This window comes from Patiria miniata, unplaced genomic scaffold, assembly GCF_015706575.1.
Source record: "Patiria miniata isolate m_02_andy unplaced genomic scaffold, ASM1570657v1 HiC_scaffold_13, whole genome shotgun sequence".
NCBI classification, from domain to species: Eukaryota; Metazoa; Echinodermata; class Asteroidea; order Valvatida; family Asterinidae; genus Patiria; species Patiria miniata.
Window position 1 is genome coordinate 4556369 of NW_024037051.1, and position 23808 is coordinate 4580176.

The 23808-nt window shown below is 41.0% G+C and overlaps 1 protein-coding gene and 1 long non-coding RNA gene across 3 annotated transcripts; both read right to left on the reverse strand.

The window, feature by feature from the left end:
* Positions 1 to 2104: 2104 nt before the first annotated feature.
* LOC119721523 (sensitive to high expression protein 9 homolog, mitochondrial-like) lies at positions 2105 to 5886 on the reverse strand. Its single transcript, XM_038191600.1, has 2 exons — positions 5873 to 5886; positions 2105 to 3134 (listed from the first exon to the last, which is right to left on the reverse strand). Exons 1-2 carry the CDS (start codon positions 5884 to 5886, stop codon positions 2105 to 2107), a joined length of 1044 nt encoding a protein of 347 aa, XP_038047528.1.
* Positions 5887 to 7503: 1617 nt separating this feature from the next.
* LOC119720566 lies at positions 7504 to 22394 on the reverse strand. Of its 2 annotated transcripts, none has more exons than XR_005270099.1 (3): positions 22299 to 22394; positions 9088 to 9216; positions 7504 to 7517 (listed from the first exon to the last, which is right to left on the reverse strand). It is a non-coding gene; the product is annotated as an uncharacterized LOC119720566 (long non-coding RNA). The 2 variants fall into 2 exon arrangements; XR_005270100.1 differs by lacking the exon at positions 22299 to 22394 and adding an exon at positions 21518 to 22057.
* Between the last annotated feature and the right edge of the window lie 1414 nt (positions 22395 to 23808).

Sequence of the window (23808 nt, forward strand, 5' to 3'; positions counted from 1 at the left end):
CATATAAAGCAATGGCACACAAGGACATGTTGGGGGGAAGATGTTTGGAATTTGTCTCAAAATACTTTTTTTCCCACTGGTTAATTAGAAAGAAGAAAGTTGGACTGTTCATTGTCTTTGGCGTACTGCGTGAACACTTTTCCAAAATTCTATCATTCCTAAGAACTGTGTTTCCTGGTGCCCCCAAATTTCAAAACTTAAGCAAAATAATACAGGCAACATGGGGCCGGGGGTGGGGCTGTGACTTGTGTCCTTGGAGCCCCAACTAGGATGTGCCGCTACAGTGAGAAAGAGTTAAATGGAAAATATGTAGAGGCAAAGTCAAGGGTTTGGAAGGACTACCTGAATGCACGAGTGACTTGGACTCACCCTAGCTTCTGAGCCCCTTCTTTCGACTGACACTGATCGTTGGTACACTTCCAAAGTTCTTGAATCCTGCTACCCTGTTTTGACAAATCAAGGCACAGTGGCACTGACACTCACGGTGATCCTCAGTAATGATGGAAGCATTGTGCTAGCTTATTGCTCAGAATTGTTTTGTACCATAGCTGGCACAACGCTTCAGCCATTACCATGAGTGTTCAGTGAATCTGTGCATGGATTGGGCTGGGTTCAATAATAGGGTTTTGCCTTTCATCGACGTATTTTATAAATAAGTGTTGTCCCAAGTGATTGTGAGCAAAAATTCACAAACTACTCGGGTGGTATTTGAAACCATGACCTCCTGCCTACTGGTGCAGACATATTACCACTCGACCACCCAGCTTGCCAGGATCACTGGCTAGTTTGAATCTAATATATAGCAGCGGGTACTGGGTTACAGGATTGGTCAAACTGGTGTCACTACAACCGGTTGGATCTGCATGAATGGAACTGATAATCCAAATAAAATAATTACACAAACAGGCTAGTCATGAGCAGCAAATAAACAAGAAGATTGCAGACTGCTGTTAAGACATGAACCTATACCTTAAAAACCAGTGAGGGTTTGCAGTAACACCATGTGGAAGAATCTCTTTTGACAAGATGTGTGGGTCTGAAAAGAACCAGTTGATAGTGAAACTTGACGTTCCGATCAGTGTTGTTTTTCTCCTGAAGACGATCAGAGCACACTGATCGGAAGGTCAATTTTCACAACCAACCGGTTCTTTTCAGAACCACACATCTTCTCAAAAGAGATTCTTCCACGTGGTGTTACCACAAACCCTCACTAATTTACACTACCACCATGCAAAGTTTAAGCTTTTTGTGCACACTGCGCACATTAAATGTTAGTATTGTACGTGAGAACAAAAAGTCCTCAGATGAAAGCTTGTCCTGAACTGAAACTGAGTAAGACTCAATTATGGCGAGTTGCAGAGTGGTTAGAGTACAAACCGAAGAAGTTATAAGAAGGTCAATTCAAAGTCCTGGGTTTGAACAATTTATGTTTCTGAATTATTTTGTTTGGTAGGTCACCAATTTTTCAGAAGAACCTTCCAACAATGTGTTCACGACTGCAAAAACAGCATGGAAGTCTCAAGTAGTAAAGCTATACATTTATGAACTAATGTTGCTTTTGTTTTCACTTCATTAGTGATTCTGTCGGTCTCGAGACCGGTCTCAAGACTGATTTTTCATGGTCTCAGCCTCGGTCTCAGCCTCGGACTCAGACTCGGCCTGTCAGGATGCGGTCTTGGACCATGGGACTCGACGGGACTTGAGATCGGGATGAGACGGCCCAAAATTGGATACATCTATATATTTATCTTTGCATTGTGCCGTGCACCCCGTACATTGCGAATATCAGCCCATGATACAAGTAGCGCATACGTTATTTGAATGGGTGCAAGACTTGACGTTTGTACCCTTTATTTGTTTGGTTAATTCAAAGATTTCTCTCATACTGGAATATCAGTTTTAGAACTAAAATTAGAAAACATTTAGGATATGTTAGCTGCTTGACAGTTAATTTGATTTTCACAATAAAAGGTCTGTATTTGGCTGACATGGGCATAGAGTTGTGCTATTCTTCACAGTTGTTATATCAAGGTGTCTGCAGCAAAAATAATGTAATGCCAAAATGGTGTATATGAGAACAGTACTTGAATGCATGGGACTGGACTCAGACTTGGCTTTGGACAGGACTCAGACACTGACACTGGGACTCAGTCTCAGTCTCGGATGCCAGGGACTCGGTCTTGGTCTCAGTGTCGGATGCCAGGGACTCGGTCTTGGTCTCAGTCTCGGATGCCAGGGACTCGGTCTTGGTCTCAGTCTCGGATGCCAGGGACTCGGTCTTGGTCTCAGTCTCGGATGCCAGGGACTCGGTCTTGGTCTCAGTTTCGGATGCCAGGGACTCGGTCTTGGTCTCAGTCTCGGATGCCAGGGACTCGGTTTTGGTCTCAGTCTCGGATGCCAGGGACTCGGTCTTGGTCTCAGTCTCGGATGCCAGGGACTTGGTCTTGGTCTCAGTCTCAGATGCCAGGGACTCGGTCTTGGTCTCAGTCTCGGATGCCAGGGACTCGGTCTTGGTCTCAGTCTCGGATGCCAGGGACTCGGTCTTGGTCTCAGTCTCGGATGCCAGGGACTCGGTCTTGGTCTCAGTCTCGGATGCCAGGGACTCGGTCTTGGTCTCAGTCTCGGATGCCAGGGACTCGGTCTCGGTCTCAGTCTCGGATGCCAGGGACTCGGTCTTGGTCTCAGTCTCGGATGCCAGGGACTCGGTCTCGGTCTCAGTCTTGGATGCCAGGGACTCGGTCTTGGTCTCAGTCTCGGATGCCAGGGACTCGGTCTCGGTCTCAGTCTTGGATGCCAGGGACTCGGTCTTGGTCTCAGTCTCAGATGCCAGGGACTCGGTCTTGGTCTCAGTCTTGGATGCCAGGGACTCGGTCTTGGTCTCAGTCTTGGATGCCAGGGACTCGGTCTTGGTCTCAGTCTCAGATGCCAGGGACTCGGTCTTGGTCTCAGTCTTGGATGCCAGGGACTCGGTCTTGGTCTCAGTCTTGGATGCCAGGGACTCGGTCTTGGTCTCAGTCTCGGATGCCAGGGACTCGGTCTTGGTCTCAGTCTTGGATGCCAGGGACTCGGTCTTGGTCTCAGTTTCGGATGCCAGGGACCCGGTCTTTGTCTCCGCCTCGGTCAGGGTGGACTTGCTTCAGCCCTGGTGGTCAGTCGTGGAATATTCACATGGAATGAAGTTCAGACCATCACAATGGCAATATATACCTTCCACCTCACAGCACTGGGATGTCAATGAGAATGAAGCAACATCAACAGAATAATGATAATTCAGTCTAATCATTTCACAAAATGAATTCCAACATGATATTTTTATTAATTGTACATTTTATTTACACCTTAGATACATAATACATATTCGATGTTTTGTTTTAAAAAAAAGATCATTATAAAGAAATGGACAATTGTACTATAAGGTAGCGTGAACTATTCTGTAGCATATTCTGTGTGAGAAAAGTCAAGTACATAAATTTGAAGTGCTCTAATACAATGCAACTGTAAAGATCTGAATCGACACGATATAACAATGACATTCAAATTAGTTGTGTAAAATCAAATTGCTCAAGCTGTCAGTTACTGGATGAAAGTCATTCTAAAGAAATGGCGAGACAGACATCATCGGACGTGCCAGCAGAAATGGTAATCTCTTCCAAAACTGACCAAAGTTAACTGATGGAAGAATCAGGATGATACACAAGGCTGTAATAATGATCTTGGAGGCATTTCTTGAAAAGAAAAGATTTCAATTTCTGAAGCAGCTCAAACCAATTGAAATACTCTGAAAGGTGACAACACCTGAGTGAAAGACCTTTATTTAGATATCGCAAGTCACAGTCATAAGAAATTGATTCATAAGTTTTTACTTTATACAGGGATGCCAGTGGGTTTTTGCTACAGGGCCAGAAAAATCTGACATGATCGCAATACCCCATACATACATTGCAATACCACACACGTTATGTATGTTGAAAGTGAATGTAAAATACGCACATTGGTGCATTGCGCTGGCATGACAATCACCACGGAGCAGCGCATACACAATGATCCCACACCGGCACAACAGAACACTTAGCTTTAAAACTATTGCTCTCCATGCAATGTGTCTGTGCCTAAAACTTACATTGGATCGAGCACACTCAAAACGAGTCTAGCACGCTGACAACACTTAGCGCAAAACCAATCTTTTCATTGGCTCATGAGTAACAATCAATGGATTTTCCCATTGGCTGAACGACAGCTATAGCTGAACGACGGCATAAAGCTATTTGTTGTTTCTCTGTGCACGCAACGCAATTAATTTTTCCAAAACATGAAAAAGCCAAAATTCTGGATAGCCGGAAAACTGGCATCCTTGTTTATAACAGGTTTGTGACTTTTCAGCCAAACTCTCCAAGCCTAGTTTGTATGATTCAGCCGTCAAAGGAAAGGTTTTTTAAGATGCAGAACAACGTTGAGATTGTACTTTGTTTACACTCTTTAAAAACCCTAATCCAGTAAATATTTTTGGTAGAAACCTTTCTGAATCCTCCAACATCCACCATTCAGCAGGAATCCAATTTAACATGCATCAGCTTTGGCTTGGGTTATCAATCCCAAAGCAAAATATAAGAGGCTGGGCTGCCCCTTGCTCAAATCCTCCAAACAAAACCTCCTGGTGAATTGTAAGGATCTGAAAGGGTTATAATTTAATATATCAGAAATTCTTTAAAATAAAAGTAAGTAGGCTTTGTTGCAATAATCACATCTGATCTGATAGTTACTCTGGGATTGCATTCCATATATATATAAATTCGTTATTTTTTAATGATTATTTAATTCAGTACGAAAAAGACAATAAACTGTTATGTATAGTTTTGAAAATCAACAATGAAAGTCCATACCTCACTCCATCAGGAACATTCAAATCATTTTAAACCTAAAAATAAGGGGTCATCGGTTAACATTCCACTTTGGACAAGTTTTTTTATTCAATCTAAAGCTAGAGTCAATGTGCACCTACGTGTTTTCAGTTTTCATTGTGCTTGTTTTCGTTGATGATTACATAACAATGGCTATAGGTTAGAGGGGAAAACCCAAAAATAACTACCCCCTCCAAATATTCTCTACTTTCTGTCTCAGTCCTATGTCTTCCAATCTTGTTGTAACTTGAAAGTCCCAATGACTGTTTGCTTACATGTATATGTACACCTTTACCTGACAAATTTATGATCTAAGCCTTATTCTTTAAGCAGTCAAATTCACATTAGGCATTGTGCACCTGGATGACCTTTGACCTCCAATTCGGAAGACTTGTCATGAACCCACACCCACGGATCACTCCATGCAAGTTACATGAAAATCCATCAAATTCTGTAGACAAAGAAACATTTGAAGTATATTTGAACAATGACCTCTATTGACCCCTTCATGACCTTTGACCTCTGTAATCCAATGAAGAATTGTGTCTTTCCACCCAAGAGTCACTGCATCAAAGTTTCATCCAAATCCACGAAAGCATGTAGAACTTATACATTTCTTTCAAAACATTAATAGTCGTAACGGTATACAGTCATAGGTCATACAGAATTTAGGACTTTTCATACAGAATTTAGGACTTTCCTCGATACTATCTTTTGATGCAAGCCCATGGCACTAGCCCCATGGCTCTATCTAATGATGATACTTTATCATTTTTTAGGTTGTTTCCTAGTTGTGGATTTTTCCAAATTCCGGATAGTTTCAAATGAAAACCTACCTCTTTTGGATTGGTCTCCAATAGTATGTTTTGTGACATTTTAAAAAGTGCATTTTAAAAGTTAAATGTAATCTTCTTGATACACAAATATCTTTTTGATAAATATCAAAAAAAAGGAATTTTGGCCAGATTTTTTACTAGTCCTTTGACATGTTGGACGGTTTGTTGAAAATCATGGGAGTCGCGAATCACTAAGATTTGATCTGATTTCAAATATTTTTTTCATATTCTACAATCATATTAACTCTTGCATCGAGTGTTTGTTGAATCAATATAAATAGAAGAGTCTCCAATTTGAAAATCATTCGCCAACGACTGAACATATGTTTTGCCTAGTTCCGGATCATGCGTGTACGTACGGATCCAACAACATGCACATTACAAATTTTATGTGACGTGTTCTGTGATGGGTCAAAGGTTTATCGATGTGTGCTTGTGCCATCGCGTTACAGGCAAAAGTTTCAAAAACATTTACGCAAGTTCTCTTTTAAAAAATTTACCAGAATTCTCTTAAATGAACTGTATTTCAAAAAATGAAATAATACTTTATCAAGAATAATATTCAGGGTGGTTCTGGATGAAAAAGTGCACTTTTGGGCCTGATCCAGAACTGGTTAAACCAATCCGGAACTAGGAAACGTGGCATCGGCACTTTTGACGTCGTATATTCAAAATTAAAAGAGTTTAAATATGGAAAATAATTTTGTAGTATCTCCCTTACTCAAGGCAAACTATTAAGCCAATGTCACTTGAATTTGTGGATTAGTTGAGCTGAAAGCAGACTCAATGATGTCCGCTATCCGGAACTAGGAAAATGAGTGTACTAGAACCCCACAGTGCAATCTCATAATACTAGCCCACAGTAATGGACTGATCCAGTAAGCACCGCCCCATGGTGTTCCGACCAATCACAGCCGTGATTTATGTCTGATGTGCGTGCACTAAAGTCCGAACATAAGTCCTACATGCGTGCACGTGCGTATGATGCGCGCGGAAGGAAAATGCAGCGTGGCATTGGAGAGGAGCACGTGTTAATTTGCCCACGTGCGCATTGGGCAGAGCTTACTGGATCGGTCCATTGACCACAGTGCTAGTCCATAATACTATCATATGGTACTAGCCCCATGGTACAAGTCTACAGTAACTGCATATAGTACTCGGTACTTGCCCATGGTGAGTCCCCATGATTCTAGCTCAAGGTAAAGTGGAACGCCGCTATAACGAACATCGCGGGATCCACAGAAAATGTTCAGAATAGTGAACGTTCAGCATAGCAATTTTAAGCTGCTTGTGCTCCAGTACTCACTTTTCAATAAACAGCACCCTTCAGAACTTCACCCTGCACGCCCTGGTAGTTACTGAAAGACGACTTTGAACACTTGCCGACTATTGAATTATGTAATTACACAATTTTTTAGCTTACTACCTACATGGATGGGTGGGTTTCCCCTTCTATTCCTAGGGGAAATAATAGCCACTTGTCGTTCTTCTGTTGACATTTTTCAACAACAATGTTTGTTTGGTTTTGTCCACAAAAATTGGGAGCCAAGGACGATGTTCGGTATAGCTGAATGTTCGGTATAGCGGTGTTCGGTATAGCAACGTTCCACTGTACTTTCCTATTGTACTAGAGGAACATATCATCATGAGGCTTATCTGTTCCTCTCAACACGGTCTGACAGTATCACCATGATCACTCAGCAGAAGGCTCTGATGTCCAACACTGAAGCTCCCCTTGGTAAGAAGCACCATAGAATTACTTGCTTTTCCCTTTCTTGTTCGGCTGTATGGGGAAAAAAGCATAAAGGAACAAAATATAGGCAAAATCTTTCAACAATGTATGTATGTAGGGGCGTTATAAAACTTAAGTAGCTCCAGTACTTCCAAACTTTTGTCTGATTTGGTCAAAACCCTTGAGAAAATCTGTTTAAAATTGCGTTCCCTGTGCTATTTTCGAGTTTCATTCCAAAAAGTAGATTCCTTTTCTACGTTGCTATTTTATTAGCAATACAAAAGTTATTCACTTTTGAATGAGACATCAACCAAAAAACAGTTGGCAAACGTTTAGTTATTAAATTTTGAATAACTTTAGCCCTACAATTATTCCACTCTCGCAGGATAGGCTGGTTCCTGCCCCGCAAATTGGTATCGATAATGTATGGACCGGGAGGAAGTCTGCTCGCAAAGCGGATCTGTTTGTCCCCCCCCAAAAAAAACCTTTGCAGATTCCAAAAAAGAAAGAAAGATGTTTTTGGTTTGAATGAAACATACATGTTGAAAATTGATTAAGAGAAAAAAAAATTGAATTTGTTGAAGAGCATGGGGAACACAACTGTAATCTATATGAGATCCATGTAGCAGTGCTGTAGTTGAGTCCGGGTCTATGTCCCTAGCATCAGCCACCACAGGAATCCAAAACATATCGTGCGTAAATGCCACGCACGCGCAAATCTCCATGTAAGGAGATTTTGAGTACTACTCGCGCAAGGCACATACTATAAACATAGCTAGAAGGGTGTTTCACAAAACAGTAAGTAAAATTGTTGAAAACAAAATCATTGGAAATTTATAATTTTTGACTTGTCTTGACATTTTGACCGAAATGTATTTATGAATGGGAATAAATCTATGCTTGGCCGGAATTAAACAAGTAGGTTTAAAACCAGCTCAGGGCCTGGGCGGCGAGGGTCATTATCCGCGTCTAGGCCCTGAGCTGGTTTTAAATGTACTTGTTTAATACCTGCCAAGCACATATTCATTCCCTTGGTACTCTTCAAGCATACAGTTTCAATGTTTTGGCTATACCGGTAGATGGACTGAGATTTGACTGAAAAGTGCCAAAACAATTTTACTTCTGTTCAGTCATATATACGTCCAACAACTCATTTTCCTATTATTCTGCTTGTAACCAGAAAAAGAAAAAAAATGAAAAAAAAAAAATGTGTGAATCAATTCTATTTCTAGGAATGTCCATTTATTAAGATAACTGGTACAGTAAGGTGTTAAGATCACCACTTTAAAACTCAAGACAAAGACACAAGATCCAGCAACAGTAGATGGCTACAAGTAACGTCTTCATGATTAATAATTCTGACTGCTGCCCTCTTGTGTCATGAACAACTTCTCCATATTGACTCTGCAAATTGCGCCCTCTCTATAGAAAGGGCAGATGAAGTAAAAAAATCTGTATGAAATAAAATGAGTTCTAATAAAGTGCCAATTTCTGGAAGAAAAAAGAGGGTCACTTAAAATTTAAGACGGGTCTGGTTGATTTGTAACCTTTAATGCTTGAGACACAAATTAGGTCTAAGCCAGCACTTAAAAAAAGGGGGGGAAAAAAGAGGAAATCTTACTTTGGCGGAGAGTTTGAGCGCATCAATCTGGTCTTTTTGAGCTGTGAGTTTCTCATTCATGCTGCAGAGATGTTCACTCATCATGCTCAGCTGACTCTCATAGCTCCGGGTTGTCGTCTGAAGCTCATCCTGGCAGAACAAAAAGAAGGGGGAGAAATAAATAAAACTAAACCTGGACTTGAACCTAGGACATGTGGAGTACAGTGCCAGTGCCCAAGCAAACATCTTCCTTTTGCTAAGGTGTGTTGACACTGCACACCCTGTGGCCTGACGTACATTTCCTGGCTGTCAAGTGCCCATGCAGCGTCTAGAATGGTTGTGCTGTACAAAGCAGCAGGAACGAAATACTCAAGTCTTTGAAAGCTATTAAGGTGATTCCTCCATGCAAAGTGACTCCGCAGATATCATTAGGTCACCATACATGAAGTTTTGAAATACGTCACATAACCAGTCCACAATTAACAAAATTACACAATATTATACCATGGTATAACAATCACAATAGGGTTTTTTTTCAGTCCTGAGATCACACCTTAGACTGATTTGAAAAAAGGTGGGAACCCGTGAAAGTAAAGCTTTTGACATAACACCACGGCACATTTTATTGTCTGATTTTGTTAAGAACACCATCAGCGAAACTATGTATTTCCTGAAATCCTTGAGATACATGACTAAAAACAATTACTTTGGTCTATTATGGTGTACCCTTTGTTATATTCTAACCAGATCGATGAGTATGCTGTAGCACATAATGATTTTGAACTAGCCTGGGGTTATTTTCTTTCTTTTTTTGGTGCCATCTTTTTTTCCCCCAATATTTGAGGGCACTATTATTATTTTTTTTTTTGGTGAGGGATGCTCAACGCAGATATTTCATGATCAACTTTTGAATTTGTTTCTGGTCTAGTAGCATCTTGGTTTAACAGCCCTACGATCTAGTGTTTTTTCCTTTCGGAAGAGAACCATGCCCTTTGATCCATCACACAATCTAGTGTTTTCATTAACAAACATGAGTTTTAAAATTACTAGCGGTTTACCGGTACTTCGCAAGAATTTTTCAAAACCAATTCATAACTATAACTGAGAAAAGTTTGTCCTGTCTCACTGACCCGGCCAACATTTCATACCCCTGGACCAGTCCATTATTCTGGCAGTAGGCAGTGTACACATGGACAAAAATCAACAAACAACTACATGTATCTTTCACAATATTTTCACGTACCCGCAAAATACGCAACTATTTCCTTGACTCGTTCCAAACACTGATAAACAAACATGACGTGCGTTTTAAAAATAACCATGCCAAAGATTGCTGTACGCACAATAGACAGCCTACAGAATAAATGGTACAGTCCAATTGTTGGGGCTGTCTCGAAATATAAACTAGTTGAAGGATTGCAAAATTGGAAATCCATTCTTTTGTCTGGCTTATCAATTGGTCGTTTCGCAACAATGATCAGGGAAATTCATTTCACATGTGATGACAGGGTACGAAAATTGCCTTCAGCAGTACTGCGGTGGGAATCACACCCCTACTGTTGACATCGTGTATGGCATAATCCATGGACATATAGTTTGTTTACCCTTCGGTTTTGGAAAGGTCAGCTATATTTTGATGCGACACTTCAGGATGTGACTTGTTGAACTCACATTGCACAAAGTAACAATCACACCACTCTACTCAAGTTGGTTTTATTTCAATTACAGGAGATTTGCTTTTTTTGCAGTAACACTACAAAATACAAATGTATACAAAGCTACTGTGTCATGATATCACTACATGTATTCATATTAAAGCCCAAATTGGAAAATTTGGGATTGAGCAATTTCTTGTCAAGATTGGGAGCTCGTTTGTACGGGCAATTCAAAAGCCTGGAGAGTTGCTGGACACTTGTAAACACTGGGATGTACATATATATAGATATATATCTATTTTAAAATCATGTTACATTTAGATCAAATTGATTAGGATTGTTCCCTGATACTCCAAATCACCAACCATGCATGTGTAATTCTTGAAACAAGCAATATTAATTATCTAATTTGTGACATCTTAAAAAAAAAAAAATGTATTCAAGATTAAAGATTGGTCACTATCCCTTAATATGCTTACACATTTATATTTGTATGTGAATTTTCCGGAAATAATTTTTATTTGCCACAATTAATATAGAAAACTTCGATTTTTTTCAGTTGTGTCCTACTTGTTCACAGTGAACCAATAACCCATATTGCTGGTTGGTTCAGCATGATATGCGTAGCCGAGACCGAGTATCGCCCTCAAACCAGACTGGGTCAACATCCTGGGAGTTTCAATAAAGCCTCCCCTGCTATACAGCTCCCAAATCTGCCTGTCATCACCTCGCCAGTGTTATTATTAAAAGCCGGCACTCATTAACCTGGAACCATTGTCAGCGGGCCAAAGCTGAACATGGCAGACAATATTACTCTCCTCCCCCAAAAAAGAGAGTAAAAAATAAAAAACCAGAAGCTGGGTCATGTTGTTACAGGGGCACAGCCCCGGGCCTACTCTGCTCTACATCCTGCTGTAAGTTCATTCATCCCCTTACGAAGGGACAAAAAAAACGACAGATAGATCAGCATCTCTACTACTCCTCTGACATCCCCCCCCCCAAACTCAAAACACAGGGCTCAGGCAATCCGTGCATTCACCTCAGCTGCACTGAGACAGAACAATATCAGATGAGGTAACTGTCTTCCTTTCACATGGGTTTGGGTTCAATGGCGGGCCGGTGATGATGATGACCCTGCCTGACCTGTCAGTTGAGGTGAGATGGGGTCGTGTCCTCCTACATGTCCTCAGACCCCCATGCTACCTCTCCCCTGCTAGTTAACCAGGGTAAACGGTGCATCACCCCCGCTGGCCAACCGGTAGTTGTTGAACTCATTGCGCTGGTGGTTTAGCTCCTTGACCCAGGCCTCCTACCACTAGCCCCAGAGAAATATGGCTAGGTTTGGAGGACAGGGCAGTATGCAGTACAGGTAAGAATAAGCACGAGCCAGTGAAACAGAAAAGAGAGAGAGAGAGAGAGGAACAGCACAGACAGGGAAAAAAATAGGCAACCTCAAAGTAGGTCAGAGACACTCGTCTTTCACTAGCCCAGGGGGATCACTTGGAAGGCGGGTTAGAAAGTCTATACTGGAGGAACACTTGAGATTACCTGGCCTCATTTACCGGGTTGGATCGGGTTGCTGCTACGGCACTTTTTTTTAGCCACTGACACCATTTCACCTTTATCCTGTGCTGTGACACAGTTACGAAAGAAGCGGGCCGGGGTGTCATCCTGAGACTAGCTGGCCAGTGACCGCAACAAAGCAGGGGAAGACACAGAGAAAGAGAGAACGAAAATAGAGAATAAGGGGGGTGGGCAATGGGGGAGAAGAAACATTAGCCAATCAGGCCTGCTGGGCACAGTCTGCACAGGACACAGCCTCCTGCATTTGTCATTACTTGGGCCATATCCCTATTAATGTGCTGAATTCATTTCAGCTGGGGGCGATGAAAGAGGGGGAATGCAGCAACACAAACGGTCAGAAATGGGAGCAAGTATGTAGACGCCTCCTGGTGCGATCTTTGCAGGTACAATCAGGGTTTCAGGGATGCAGAGGACTAATAGATTATACCAACAGACCCGAGTCATGCTGGCCCGCAAACCTACATCTCTGTAGGTTTCTATCTATCCAATCTTATGGTTATGCCTATCACACAAAATTGTGCACATCAAAGTGATGAACACACAGTGGCAACAGCACACAAGTGTCTTTATGAAATGGCAGTCTGTCACTATGGAGGTGGTATGGGTGATGGGAATTGAATCTTTGGCTTTTGGGGCTATATTGGCTGGCATGGAATCCATGTAAAAAAAAATATCTCATAACCCTCCTGCTATCTGAATAGTCACAGACAGTCAAACAATAAATTCTCTTCCCTAGCTGTCATGCCTTTTACACAGGCTAGCAACCAACAGTCAGATCATATTTCAAGCAAACACTGTGACTAGTCAAATGTAGTGGTACCAGTAGTCAGAGCTGGCTTATCAATCACCTACAGTCAAAGAATAGATGCATCAAGTTACATAAACAGTCACAGTCAGTCAATCCTGCTTCATGTAGACTGGGAGCTCTTAACTGTTGAAAACAGTCACTTGATTGATTTTCTCACCATTTGACTTGTGCAATTATATGTATAACTTGTTTTATAAAAGCACTCCTTAATTAATAACCTTGCACCTTGTGTATCTTGTGTTCAATGCAAGTCCGAGAGTGCCATGCATTTTTAGGGAATAAAGTATGTCTCACATCACAATATGCCACTATTGTATTATTATACTATGGTAGAAAGTCTGAAAGAGTAATTTAACTCACTGTAAACTCTAATTCTAAAAATCAAAATACCAAAAGGAATGCAAATTTGACAAGAAAATTCAACAAAACACACCTTAAATTTGATGTCAAAACGTCAAACGTTTTCAGGATACTACGTAGTACTGTGAAGCATATGATGTACTTGTGTGATTAACTACTTCAAAGGCTCTTTTACAACTTGACACAAGAAAATTATAGACTATTAAATCTTAAAATCCCTCCAACCTCCCCGCCCCCTGCACCGCCATTCGAAAATCCATACGGAGAAGCTAATCAACTTTCATTGTGTATGATAATCCCAGTGCCAATGACCGCACTGTTGCTTCCTATTTGCCTCTGGGATTGCCCGCTGCTTCGCCATTTCGCAAAAAAATGCCCCCAACATCCTCCTGGGATGGGCAGTGGCAGATAGTGCACTGACACACCGTCAAGCTCTGATCTTCCTTGTGCTCTACTAACAGGACCGCAGACTGACTGCCATCAGTCCATACAGTCCCATTACAGGCCATGGTTGATTATGACGCTAATGTACCCAACCAAGCAGTATGGTCCAAAGCCAAAGCGCTATAAAGCCTGGCCCTCCCTGCGCATACTCACCGAGGGATAATTTACTGCCTGAGTACATAAACAAAGCTAACAGCATATGCCTCTGGACAAAAAAATCATATGGGGAGAGTATAATAGTGTGGGCGAGTGCATTTGGCTGTATACATTGTACATGTACAGACCAAAGGCGGGCCGTAGTGTGTGCTTTAGCACTGGAGCAAGTTCAAGGAGGCATCAACCATCTGACCTAGGATTCACCCCTTCGGTGACCGCCCGTTAACTCCTACTAGGGGTTCAGGCGCCGGGGAACTCTGGTTCAAGTGCAAGGCTCTAAATGAAAGCTGCAAATGTATGCTTGTGTGGGGCTTTGCTGCACATTAGTGCCCGGGGGTTCAAGCACAGTGCAAAGCCATAAGTGAGCAGGGCTGGGGTGAGCTAAAGGCAATGTTTATTGTTTTGTTGGTTCATTTGGAGTGCAAACAGCTTAGTCCAAGGTTGAAACTCAGGCTTCCCCGCCTTTGACTAATGTTCATTTTTTGTGTGTCAAAATCCTGAAATTTATGAGGATATGCATCATACATGCATTATCATATTTTTTTTCTCTCTAAAGGAAAAAAGAATTTAAGGGGCTGCGATTGAAAAGCTCTCAGTGTCTATACTTTATGCATGATTGGTTTATCATTTGCAAGCGGTAGTGGTGATTCCAAAGATGAACATCATCAAAGGCTATAAATCAGGCAACTACAAGCCTGTAAACTTGATAATCATAGAGATATAACCTATGAGGCTTACTGGTAGATACTTGGGTTCAAATGATTCCTTTTTGCTATGATCATGAGTCTGTCTGCACAGTTTTCCCCCCACCTCCTATGTCAAGTAAATGCAACACTAAACTGCTTGGTATGGGCAAAAAACATAATATGTACATGCACATGTCCATGTGTACATGTACATAAGTACTTTTTTGAACAGGACCCCCTTGAAACAGATAGCATCCAGCAACCCCTCCTCTCCCCCCTTACTTTTTGCATTTTAAAATTTCTACTGGTCCCTCATCACCCTTAACTCAATATTAACAAGAAATCACCAGGCCTATCCTTTTGAATTTATATGAGTCACTTGGAATGGTGTTTTCAAGATACATGTATTTTAGTTGTTCTTATATTCCATTTTTCAAGTGGACCACCTCTTTCGAGCTAGTTAATCAATCCCTGGTGACGCAGTGGTAAAAAGAGATAGCATTCACTCGTGTGGCCGCCTGATTGTGAAGACGTGACAAGCATTTCCTGCCAACCTCTAGACCCAGATCTAGATGACCCAAATAACAATGCCGCCAAACCAGGATGTACATGTTTTCCAAGGTTTCGTTTTTAGTTACGCTTCTCTTTTTATCATACTTCCCTGTTTATTCTTCGCTGCTTACTTTTCATTTGAGTAGGGGAGGGTCCTGTATACATGCGCTGATGATTTATCTGATTATCAACAACCGTGTTTCATTTGGTTGAGAACTTGCCATGTGGAATTGATGATAGTAAAGAGGACTCCTCTAAAAGGTTTTAATAAAGAAAAGTAACAAGTCAAGTCAGTCACGAGCCAATGTGGCCCATCAGGCCAGCATTTACAAAAAAATGTATCTCTGGTTTCAGTAGCATGAAACGACTGAGAATAGTTCTGTTCCCCTGGATGGGATGTTAGTCCATCGCACAGGTTACTCCCCAGTTGGATAAAGTCCCTGGACATCCAGTGTTCCATAATATCCATTACCGCAGACAATTTTTAATCGGCGTGGTTTGTATGCAACTTTTGACCAGTGAGGAAGGCAGCTTCAGCTGGCATGTGTAAAACTTGATTGGCAAGGTTCAAATATTCAAATATGCGGTCAAGTGCAGTTTCAAATAATCAAATACTAAATTATTCGAAACTGGACAGCCCTAGCACATTTTTCACATTCCTATCCTTCCCCCATTTTTACAATGGGAGGGGCTTGGCATCAGACTGTACTCCCCGTTGTTTACCTCCTGACTGGTTTCAACAACTCAGTTTTGAACGTACCAATCTTCGGGAACTCAGCATGAGTTTCTTGCAGGAATCCTTGCATCACGTTATGCTTTAAATTCATACACCTAATGTGGCACAAAGATTTTGGGGAAGGAAATGAGAGGTGTCTTCTGCTGCAGCCAGAAGAAACAGTTTCCCTAGTCCTTCACCTTTTTTTAATAACAAACTGATATGATAAGGCTGTCAGTGTTGATGACGGTGATGATGACATTTCCAGCCCCAGACTGAAGGCAATGGATCGACTCTACCATCTCTCTTCATTGCCTTGATTGCACAGATCAATTGGAATGGCTTTATAATGGAATTCCATAAAGGATGATAATAAATGTAACACATAAGCCCTGAGATGATGATGCATGTATGAATGAGAATTGCTCCCAGATGACATTGGTATATTTACTGTTGTGGTACAGATGTTTTTTAAAAAGTTGAAGACTCACAGCTGGGTGCATTATTTTTTCTAGAAAAGGAATGAAAGCTTTCACCAATACAATAAAAATAAAAGGCTAGAACACTTTGAAACATTTAAAAAGATGCAGACAACTACACATGTACCAGTAATGGCTGCCTAGAGTCACATATTGAATGAGATCATCCACAACCAATGGACTTAAAAGTTGATAGTTTCACTCTTTGATGTTGATGCACATTTTGAACAAGAACACTGTAATACCAAACTCACTGCATCACAATGACCCTTTGTGAAGTAATGGACTCTCAAAGTTTATCAACTATTACTCAATTATGCTCGAGTGTTGAGTTAGGTTCAACATTTTTGAAATGATCAATCAAACTTAATTATCAAAGCTGATGAATATTACTATAAACTATTCATCATTGCCGGACTGGTTTTGTAAATAACTGATCATTTTTAGCATTTCACAATGTACTGTAAAACGGACATGTGAAACTTTACTGTAGGTGGTGGACTGTCACAATTTAACATTTTAAAGACAGTACATTCATTAAAAAAAATATTAATCTTAATCAAATTCATAGGAAAATCCACGTGATAAAATTCTGATAATATACAAATAAACACTGATGTACAGTTTTCATAAACAGTACATATGTTCCAAGAATATTTGAAAACATATTTCATAATCAAAGAGGGACTTCTTTTGCATGCAAGTAAGCTTGAAAATAACAACATGATATAGTCTTGGAGACAGGCCAGATATATTGTTCAATTTTTTTTTAGCTACTAGCAGTTGCTAAATTGACAATAAAATGCCACCAGCTTTATTGGAAACCTTTCACCAACTCTGAACTCAGATCGACCTCAAACTTAGAAGGCACATTTGTTGAAGTAAATTGGATGCCACTTTGAGGTTTAAAATATGGGTAGGATTTGACAGGTTATTACTGCGTGTGTCATCATTCATGACTACCAAGGGGATTTCCCCTACACATCCTGCACACCCCTGTTAGAGTAAAATAAACCTTACCTAACACCACTGTGGCCATGGGTGAAACCACTTTGAAAAGGGGAAGATATCAAGTGTTGCGTGAAATAATCCCAATGCGGGGAGCTGGCCACCCCGTGACAACATTGGTACAGCCGGATCTTATCTTTAATGTCCCTGCAAACTAATGGAATCTTCCACTGCACTGTAGGTGACGAGTTTACATGCAGTGACAAGTCAATTAATTACTGTGTGGGGGAGACTGCAAATGGCATGCAGAGAAAAAAAAACCAGCCAGCTAGTGGAACTGATGAGAAACCATAAAGCGCCGAAGTACAGTGTTTAATTTAACCGTACCTGCTCTACTCTCAGTCTGAATGACGCCGAAGTTCCGTGTTGTTTTCAATCATTTGCTGCTTCATTTACAAAATGAAATTTGGACAGAGTTGACGAGGGAGAAAAAAAAAAAAGCTCATAATTTCAAATCAATTACTTTCCTCTTTCTCTATTTTTTCCTATTTGAATGAGCACTGAACTTGAAGCGATGTTCTGCTGTCACGATCTACTGATGACTTTTGTGCAGGCCAAGGTCAGAAGTTAATGAACCAAGACAGCAAATGAGTGGATTGCATCCTTGCGTACACCATCCTAACTTGCTCCATGGAGATGCTGGATAGGTTGGAAATTGCAGCCACTTAAAGCCATCCACCTGCTCTGCAAAGTGCACGTGGAGTCCATATCTGTCTGGTGACTTGATGAGGGGGCGGGGTTAGGGGCGGGGTTAGGGGCGGGGGAATCATAAACCACGAATGAGTTACTTAAAGACACAAACATGTCCACAGTTGGGAGTACTTTAGCATCAGAGGCATGAGAACACTATGCACTCACTGGTTTCATCACAGAATTACAATTCCATATGGCAATGAAAAACCAACCCAGCTTTCCATCCAGAGTGATTGTTGGTAATAATATCCTGTTCTCACTGTGTACCAAAATGCCAAAACAGCCGAGTATAAAACAACCAAATTTGTAATTAAAATGACTATATTTCTCTAGCATGTAGTATTGGTTCATTTTTTTTTTAAATACTGTTTCGCAATGTACGATGTGCTAATGTAAATGTCACACAATGAACCTCCGGTATTGCAGCCTAAGAATAACGGGTTTCCATTCATTCCATTGGACATATTTTCGCACAGCACACCAGCTTTTTGAAACAATCCAAAACGGAGCCTCACAATGAAATATTATTTTCAAATAAACCACAAATGCTCTATGAGTGATTCCTGTTTGCTATTTCCCAGGTTTGCAGCATTGCTAAGTGCTAATACTGCTGGCATCGTGACTTGGGGCATGATCCCTGGCTACATAGCATATACAGGTTTATGGCTTTGATTAGCGCCCCTTGAGCAAAGACACTGACAAAGGGGAACTGCCAACATAGGGCTGGATAGCTCAGTTGGTAGAGCACCGGAATGACAATCCGGAGGTCGCACATTCAAACCCTGTTCCAGTTTTTTTCTTTGTTCAACTTAAAAAATGATGTATTATTACCATTATTTGAGTGCAGCAGTAGGCCTACTTCCCGCACTTTCCACCTGTATGAATCAGATTCACATCCTACTCAGGCCGAATGGTTCATTGAGTTTTCAATCCCTGCCTGTGGTTTTCCAAGGAAGGTCAAACTGAGGCTTTTCCTCCTACCTCTGAAACTGAACATTTCTTTAAAAATCTTCTCTCTTAATAAAGGTATGTACCGTAGGATCATTTGACATTTTAGGAAACATACCTATCGATTTAATGACAGAAACCTTACTCAATGTGAGGACAGGATTCAAAGTGAAGATAGGACGAGTGCCTTAAAAAAAAAAAAATTTCCTGCTCAAATTCGTGAGAAATACATTCAAGTTTGTATATGAACATACATACTCGAGCGTTTTTGATCATTTTCATGGCATTCAATTTCATATATACTACAGACTTTCAAATTTGTTTGCGTCATTCACCTAATTGTCATTCAATTTAGCACAACTTGATTTAATGAGGTTTCCACCTTCAATTGTTATTTTCCTTAGTTTCCATTTAATTACAATCAATTTAGCACTTTGAGCATTCAAATAATTACATGCATTTCAAATGGACGAAAAGCTACCGAAAGTAACATTGAAACAAAAGGCTTAATTAGGACAGCTGCACTTTTCATCTTTAGTTTCTTTTTTATTTTCTTTGGCATCTTTTCTTACCTTCTGGTCTTTTTCTTTCACTTTTCTATGATTGTTCTTGTAAAAAAAATGGTGTAAGTGATGTAATTGAATTCCAATGCCAAATGTCAAAAATGTTTGCCCATTATGTTCTTGGCCCATAGCTTGGGTGATTACTTCAATTTTAACGAGCATACTTTTCATTTTAATTTCCCTATTTTCTGATTGTGTGCTGGAATTTCCTGGAAACACTGAATTTGATGTCCTTTTTATTTTAATTGAATGATGATCTTAAACTGCATGGAAATTCATGCTGTAAGAGTGAATGACTTTAAACTTAAAGCTAATTATGGGTGATACATGTAATTGTTAAAATTGAACAGGAAACCTATTACCAAAATGAACCCTCATTAGTCAGACCTTGATGTTGGTTCATAGTTTGTTAAATCTGTAAATGGATGTGAGTCTACCCAAGGGAGAAAGCAAGTGTCCATGCTTGCCACGTCGGTGCCAAGTATCACCGGAATCTTTACTGGCCGAATGAGAATCATGTCCCAATTGTTGATTTAGAAACTGTATCATGAGAGCGCACAATTCAATATGCAGAACAGAAACATTAGGAGACCAAACAAAGTTTGCATAGGTTGTTTTCCTGTATTCTCAAAATGTGTAGTATCTTCTGAGCTGCAACTTCAGAAGGTCAGTTGTTATGCACCTTCTGTAAGACTTGTTTTAGCTTTAAAAAGAAATGCGTAAAAAGCAAGTGATACTACAGCACTTTTGGTTTCATTAATCAAAAGAAAGAAATAATAGATAATAAAACAGCTCTCCATTTTGCCAGAGGATGCTATTTCTTTGTCAATCCAAATACCATGAGATAGACACTGCCTGCTTCATTTGTTGGATTCCTAGCGGCTTCATAACCAAACCTTTTTTCTTCTCTTTTAATCAATGGCAGCATGTTAAGTGGCAATATCCATAGAAGGGAAGCAGTGATTAAGTGGTCAGGGCACCGGTCAAGTGGACCAGACTGTTGATCCGTTTGACTGCTGGACTGTGGATTGTGACTGTGATACAAATTGATTTCTTTGCTGAATTATTTATTTATTTCTGTAATAAAAATAAAAAAGGAATTTCTTTGTCTCACAAAGTTTGATAAAAAGAGTCCAATGTTTAAGAGGCTATTTCCAAAATGTGAGACAAGAAACTGCACTCTTAGTGCATTGCTGACTAGAGCCCTTAGGCCCCCCCCCCCAAAAGTCTCTGGTTTCTGGTATGCGCGCGCGTCGGCAAAATAAAAAAAAAGAAAATTTCAATGTAAGATGATGTCTCAAAACTGCCAAACTCACTGGTTTGACTGGAATCCTGCTGCTGCACAATTTTAATGTGTTTTTAGATTGGGTTACGATCGAGTATAAGCTTTATGTGGCCTCTCTGGGCTCCAATACATTTTGCACTAAATTTAGTCGGGCACCATTTGCAGTCATCAGCTGACATTTGAAGGAAAAAAAAGTGTGTAAAAAAAACCTTTGCTGTCGACCATGCTACCTGCACCAATTTCTCCAGTACAACACCATGTGCTTGATTGAAAAGTGAAATGCCGTTCCAGGCCAGTGCCAACCGATTTTAAAATGCCAGGTGTGCGCAGAATAAAAGGGAAAAAATACAATAAGATTTGGAAACATCACGCATCCCTCATTTTTGCTTTAGTAGCATTCAATTTCAGCATGCCCACGACAAATACTCCAGTCGGCAAAACAAGTTAAACACAGTCAGTTGAGCGTAACATACTCCAGTATAGAAAGAGGAATATAAACTTGATTGCTCGCTCACGTCCAGCCCCGGTACCGGTGCTTGGTCCCCCGCAGTCCATGAAAAGACCAACTCTCCTGGAAACTCACAAGAGTATTAAGTCATGCCTGGCTAACTGTAGTGTGCACAGATTCAGCACGCAGATATGCATGCTAGTTTTTTTTTCTTTCTCTTTCAGGCGGTGGGGTATTGTCACACACCCAAACCCCACCATACAGGAAGTGCCACAACAAAAGGGGATGTCCAGGTCATTCCAGGACAAAAGACAAGCTTGATATGCTGTGTCGGCCCACTTCTCCCAGGCTGCCTATTCTGACGTGTCCCTATATGGACAGGTTGGCACGCAACAAAGAAAGTGCGAGGATAAAGTTCATCACTGTCTGAAAGTACAGCTAGTCCCTGTGTGACGGCAGGCAAAGTACGGTGCCTGCAGTAAAAAGTGCGGCTGCCCCAGGCCCGGCCCATACAAAAAGTGCAAACAACCCGCTAGTAACCCATGTAGTCTTCTCAACATGATCCGCGCTGGCTCTCTTCTCTTTTTCCCCTCTCTCTTCTTTCTAGACTTTGGCCATGATGCATGTAGTCCTGCTAGGCTGGAAATGGCTGCCACAGTTGGTGCAGTGCGGAGAGAGAGCAAAAGACAGACTTAACACAGAGGGGAGAACAAGAATGAAAGAGAGTGAGTGAGCGAAAACTGAGCTTTCTGATTGTCTGGCGGGGACTGGCTTGAACAGTCCCTGGTGTTGCCAGGCACTGTGATGAGAACTAGAGAATGCCAGTGCACAGGAGGAGGTCTACTAACCTGACAATTCACCCCACTGCATGACTCCATTGTGTCCGACATGCAAGTTGGCGCTTGTGCCGTTGGACCCCTGAGGCTCTGTCAGTGTGTCTGGCAAACCAGGCAATTAGCTTCCTGGGGCAGACAGATCCCAGCCTAGCAGAAAGTTGCAGTCTGACACCACACCACACATAGGTGTTTCACCCAGCTAGCAGGTCACACTAGGGTCAGAGTTCACAATTGACCCCTTGAGGCTTGACCCCACCTTAGCCCTATCTTATTCCTGCATGGCCCTGTCTAATCATCATCAACACCTATCTTATGAGTCCTACATGTACTATGGAGCCCTCACAGTGTTACTACAGCTCAACGCACCTGCTGACCTCTGTGGCCTTGCACTTGGCAACCATTTAGTGTTAATGAACTACCATGGTAGCCGAGGATTGAACTTGAACTTCTGACGGGTCAAATCTGCATTGACCTCAGCACATGTAAATACACAAAGTACTTCCAGAGTCAATGAACCAATACAACCTTAATTCCGGCATGCAGTTGAAGGTGAAACAACTACTGGTTGTGTGGTTCCAAAATAAATCAATAAAATTAATAATAATAAGAAAGAAATACAAAACGAATTACACAAAACAACAGCCACTAACGTTGAGAAATATAATTTATAGTTCCGGCAATTGCGGGAGGACTTGCATCCCTGTATAAATTATAATTGGAATTAATAGCATTGTGCACAATTGCAGGTTTGCTCAGTGATTTAGACCAAGATTGTCGGGAGAGCAAATAGAAAAATCAATATCCTGACAGCAGGTGTGCGTGGACAACCTGCCACTGTGTGTTTTTAAAATTGGCTGAATTAATAACAAAAGGCAGTTGTTTGATTAAAATATACATGTACATGTACATACCTCAACTACTGTCAAAGATACAATTATTTTAATGTTGTGTGAAGATTTGACAACAAAACTCAATGTGATGCTGCGAATTAGTTACATTTTGCCTGCCACTTATTAAACTGACACCGACCATGGAGGACTAAAAAAATACATTCCTCTATGCACCAACAGAGGACCCGAACCTTTCCAACAAAGCAAACAGTAAGGTTTATCATATGAATGCAGATGGCTGGGGGGTCCAATCTCACAGTTTTGATATGGCTTACAAATTTGCCCACGTACACATGTTCAGTTTGATAGGTATAGACAAGGACATGGCTCTGATGGCCCAGAGCACTTTTACCTCAGGAAGTCTTTTTATCAAGAATTAACACAAGGAACATCCCCTACTTCCTCTTACTAGGCTAATCCACAACAAATTCTGACTCTCCTTGTCCAACCTTGAACTACTGAACGAGGTACAAATCGATAGGGTATAGGTTGACCACATTTTTAATCCCGTCTCTTTTTGTTCCTGTCACCGGGGATGCATGCACGATGCTTTTATAAAGTCCTTTAATAAAGGTTGCCCCCTTTAATGGAAGTGTTTGGTCCTTTCATGCAACTCCCTAATGCAATTAGTT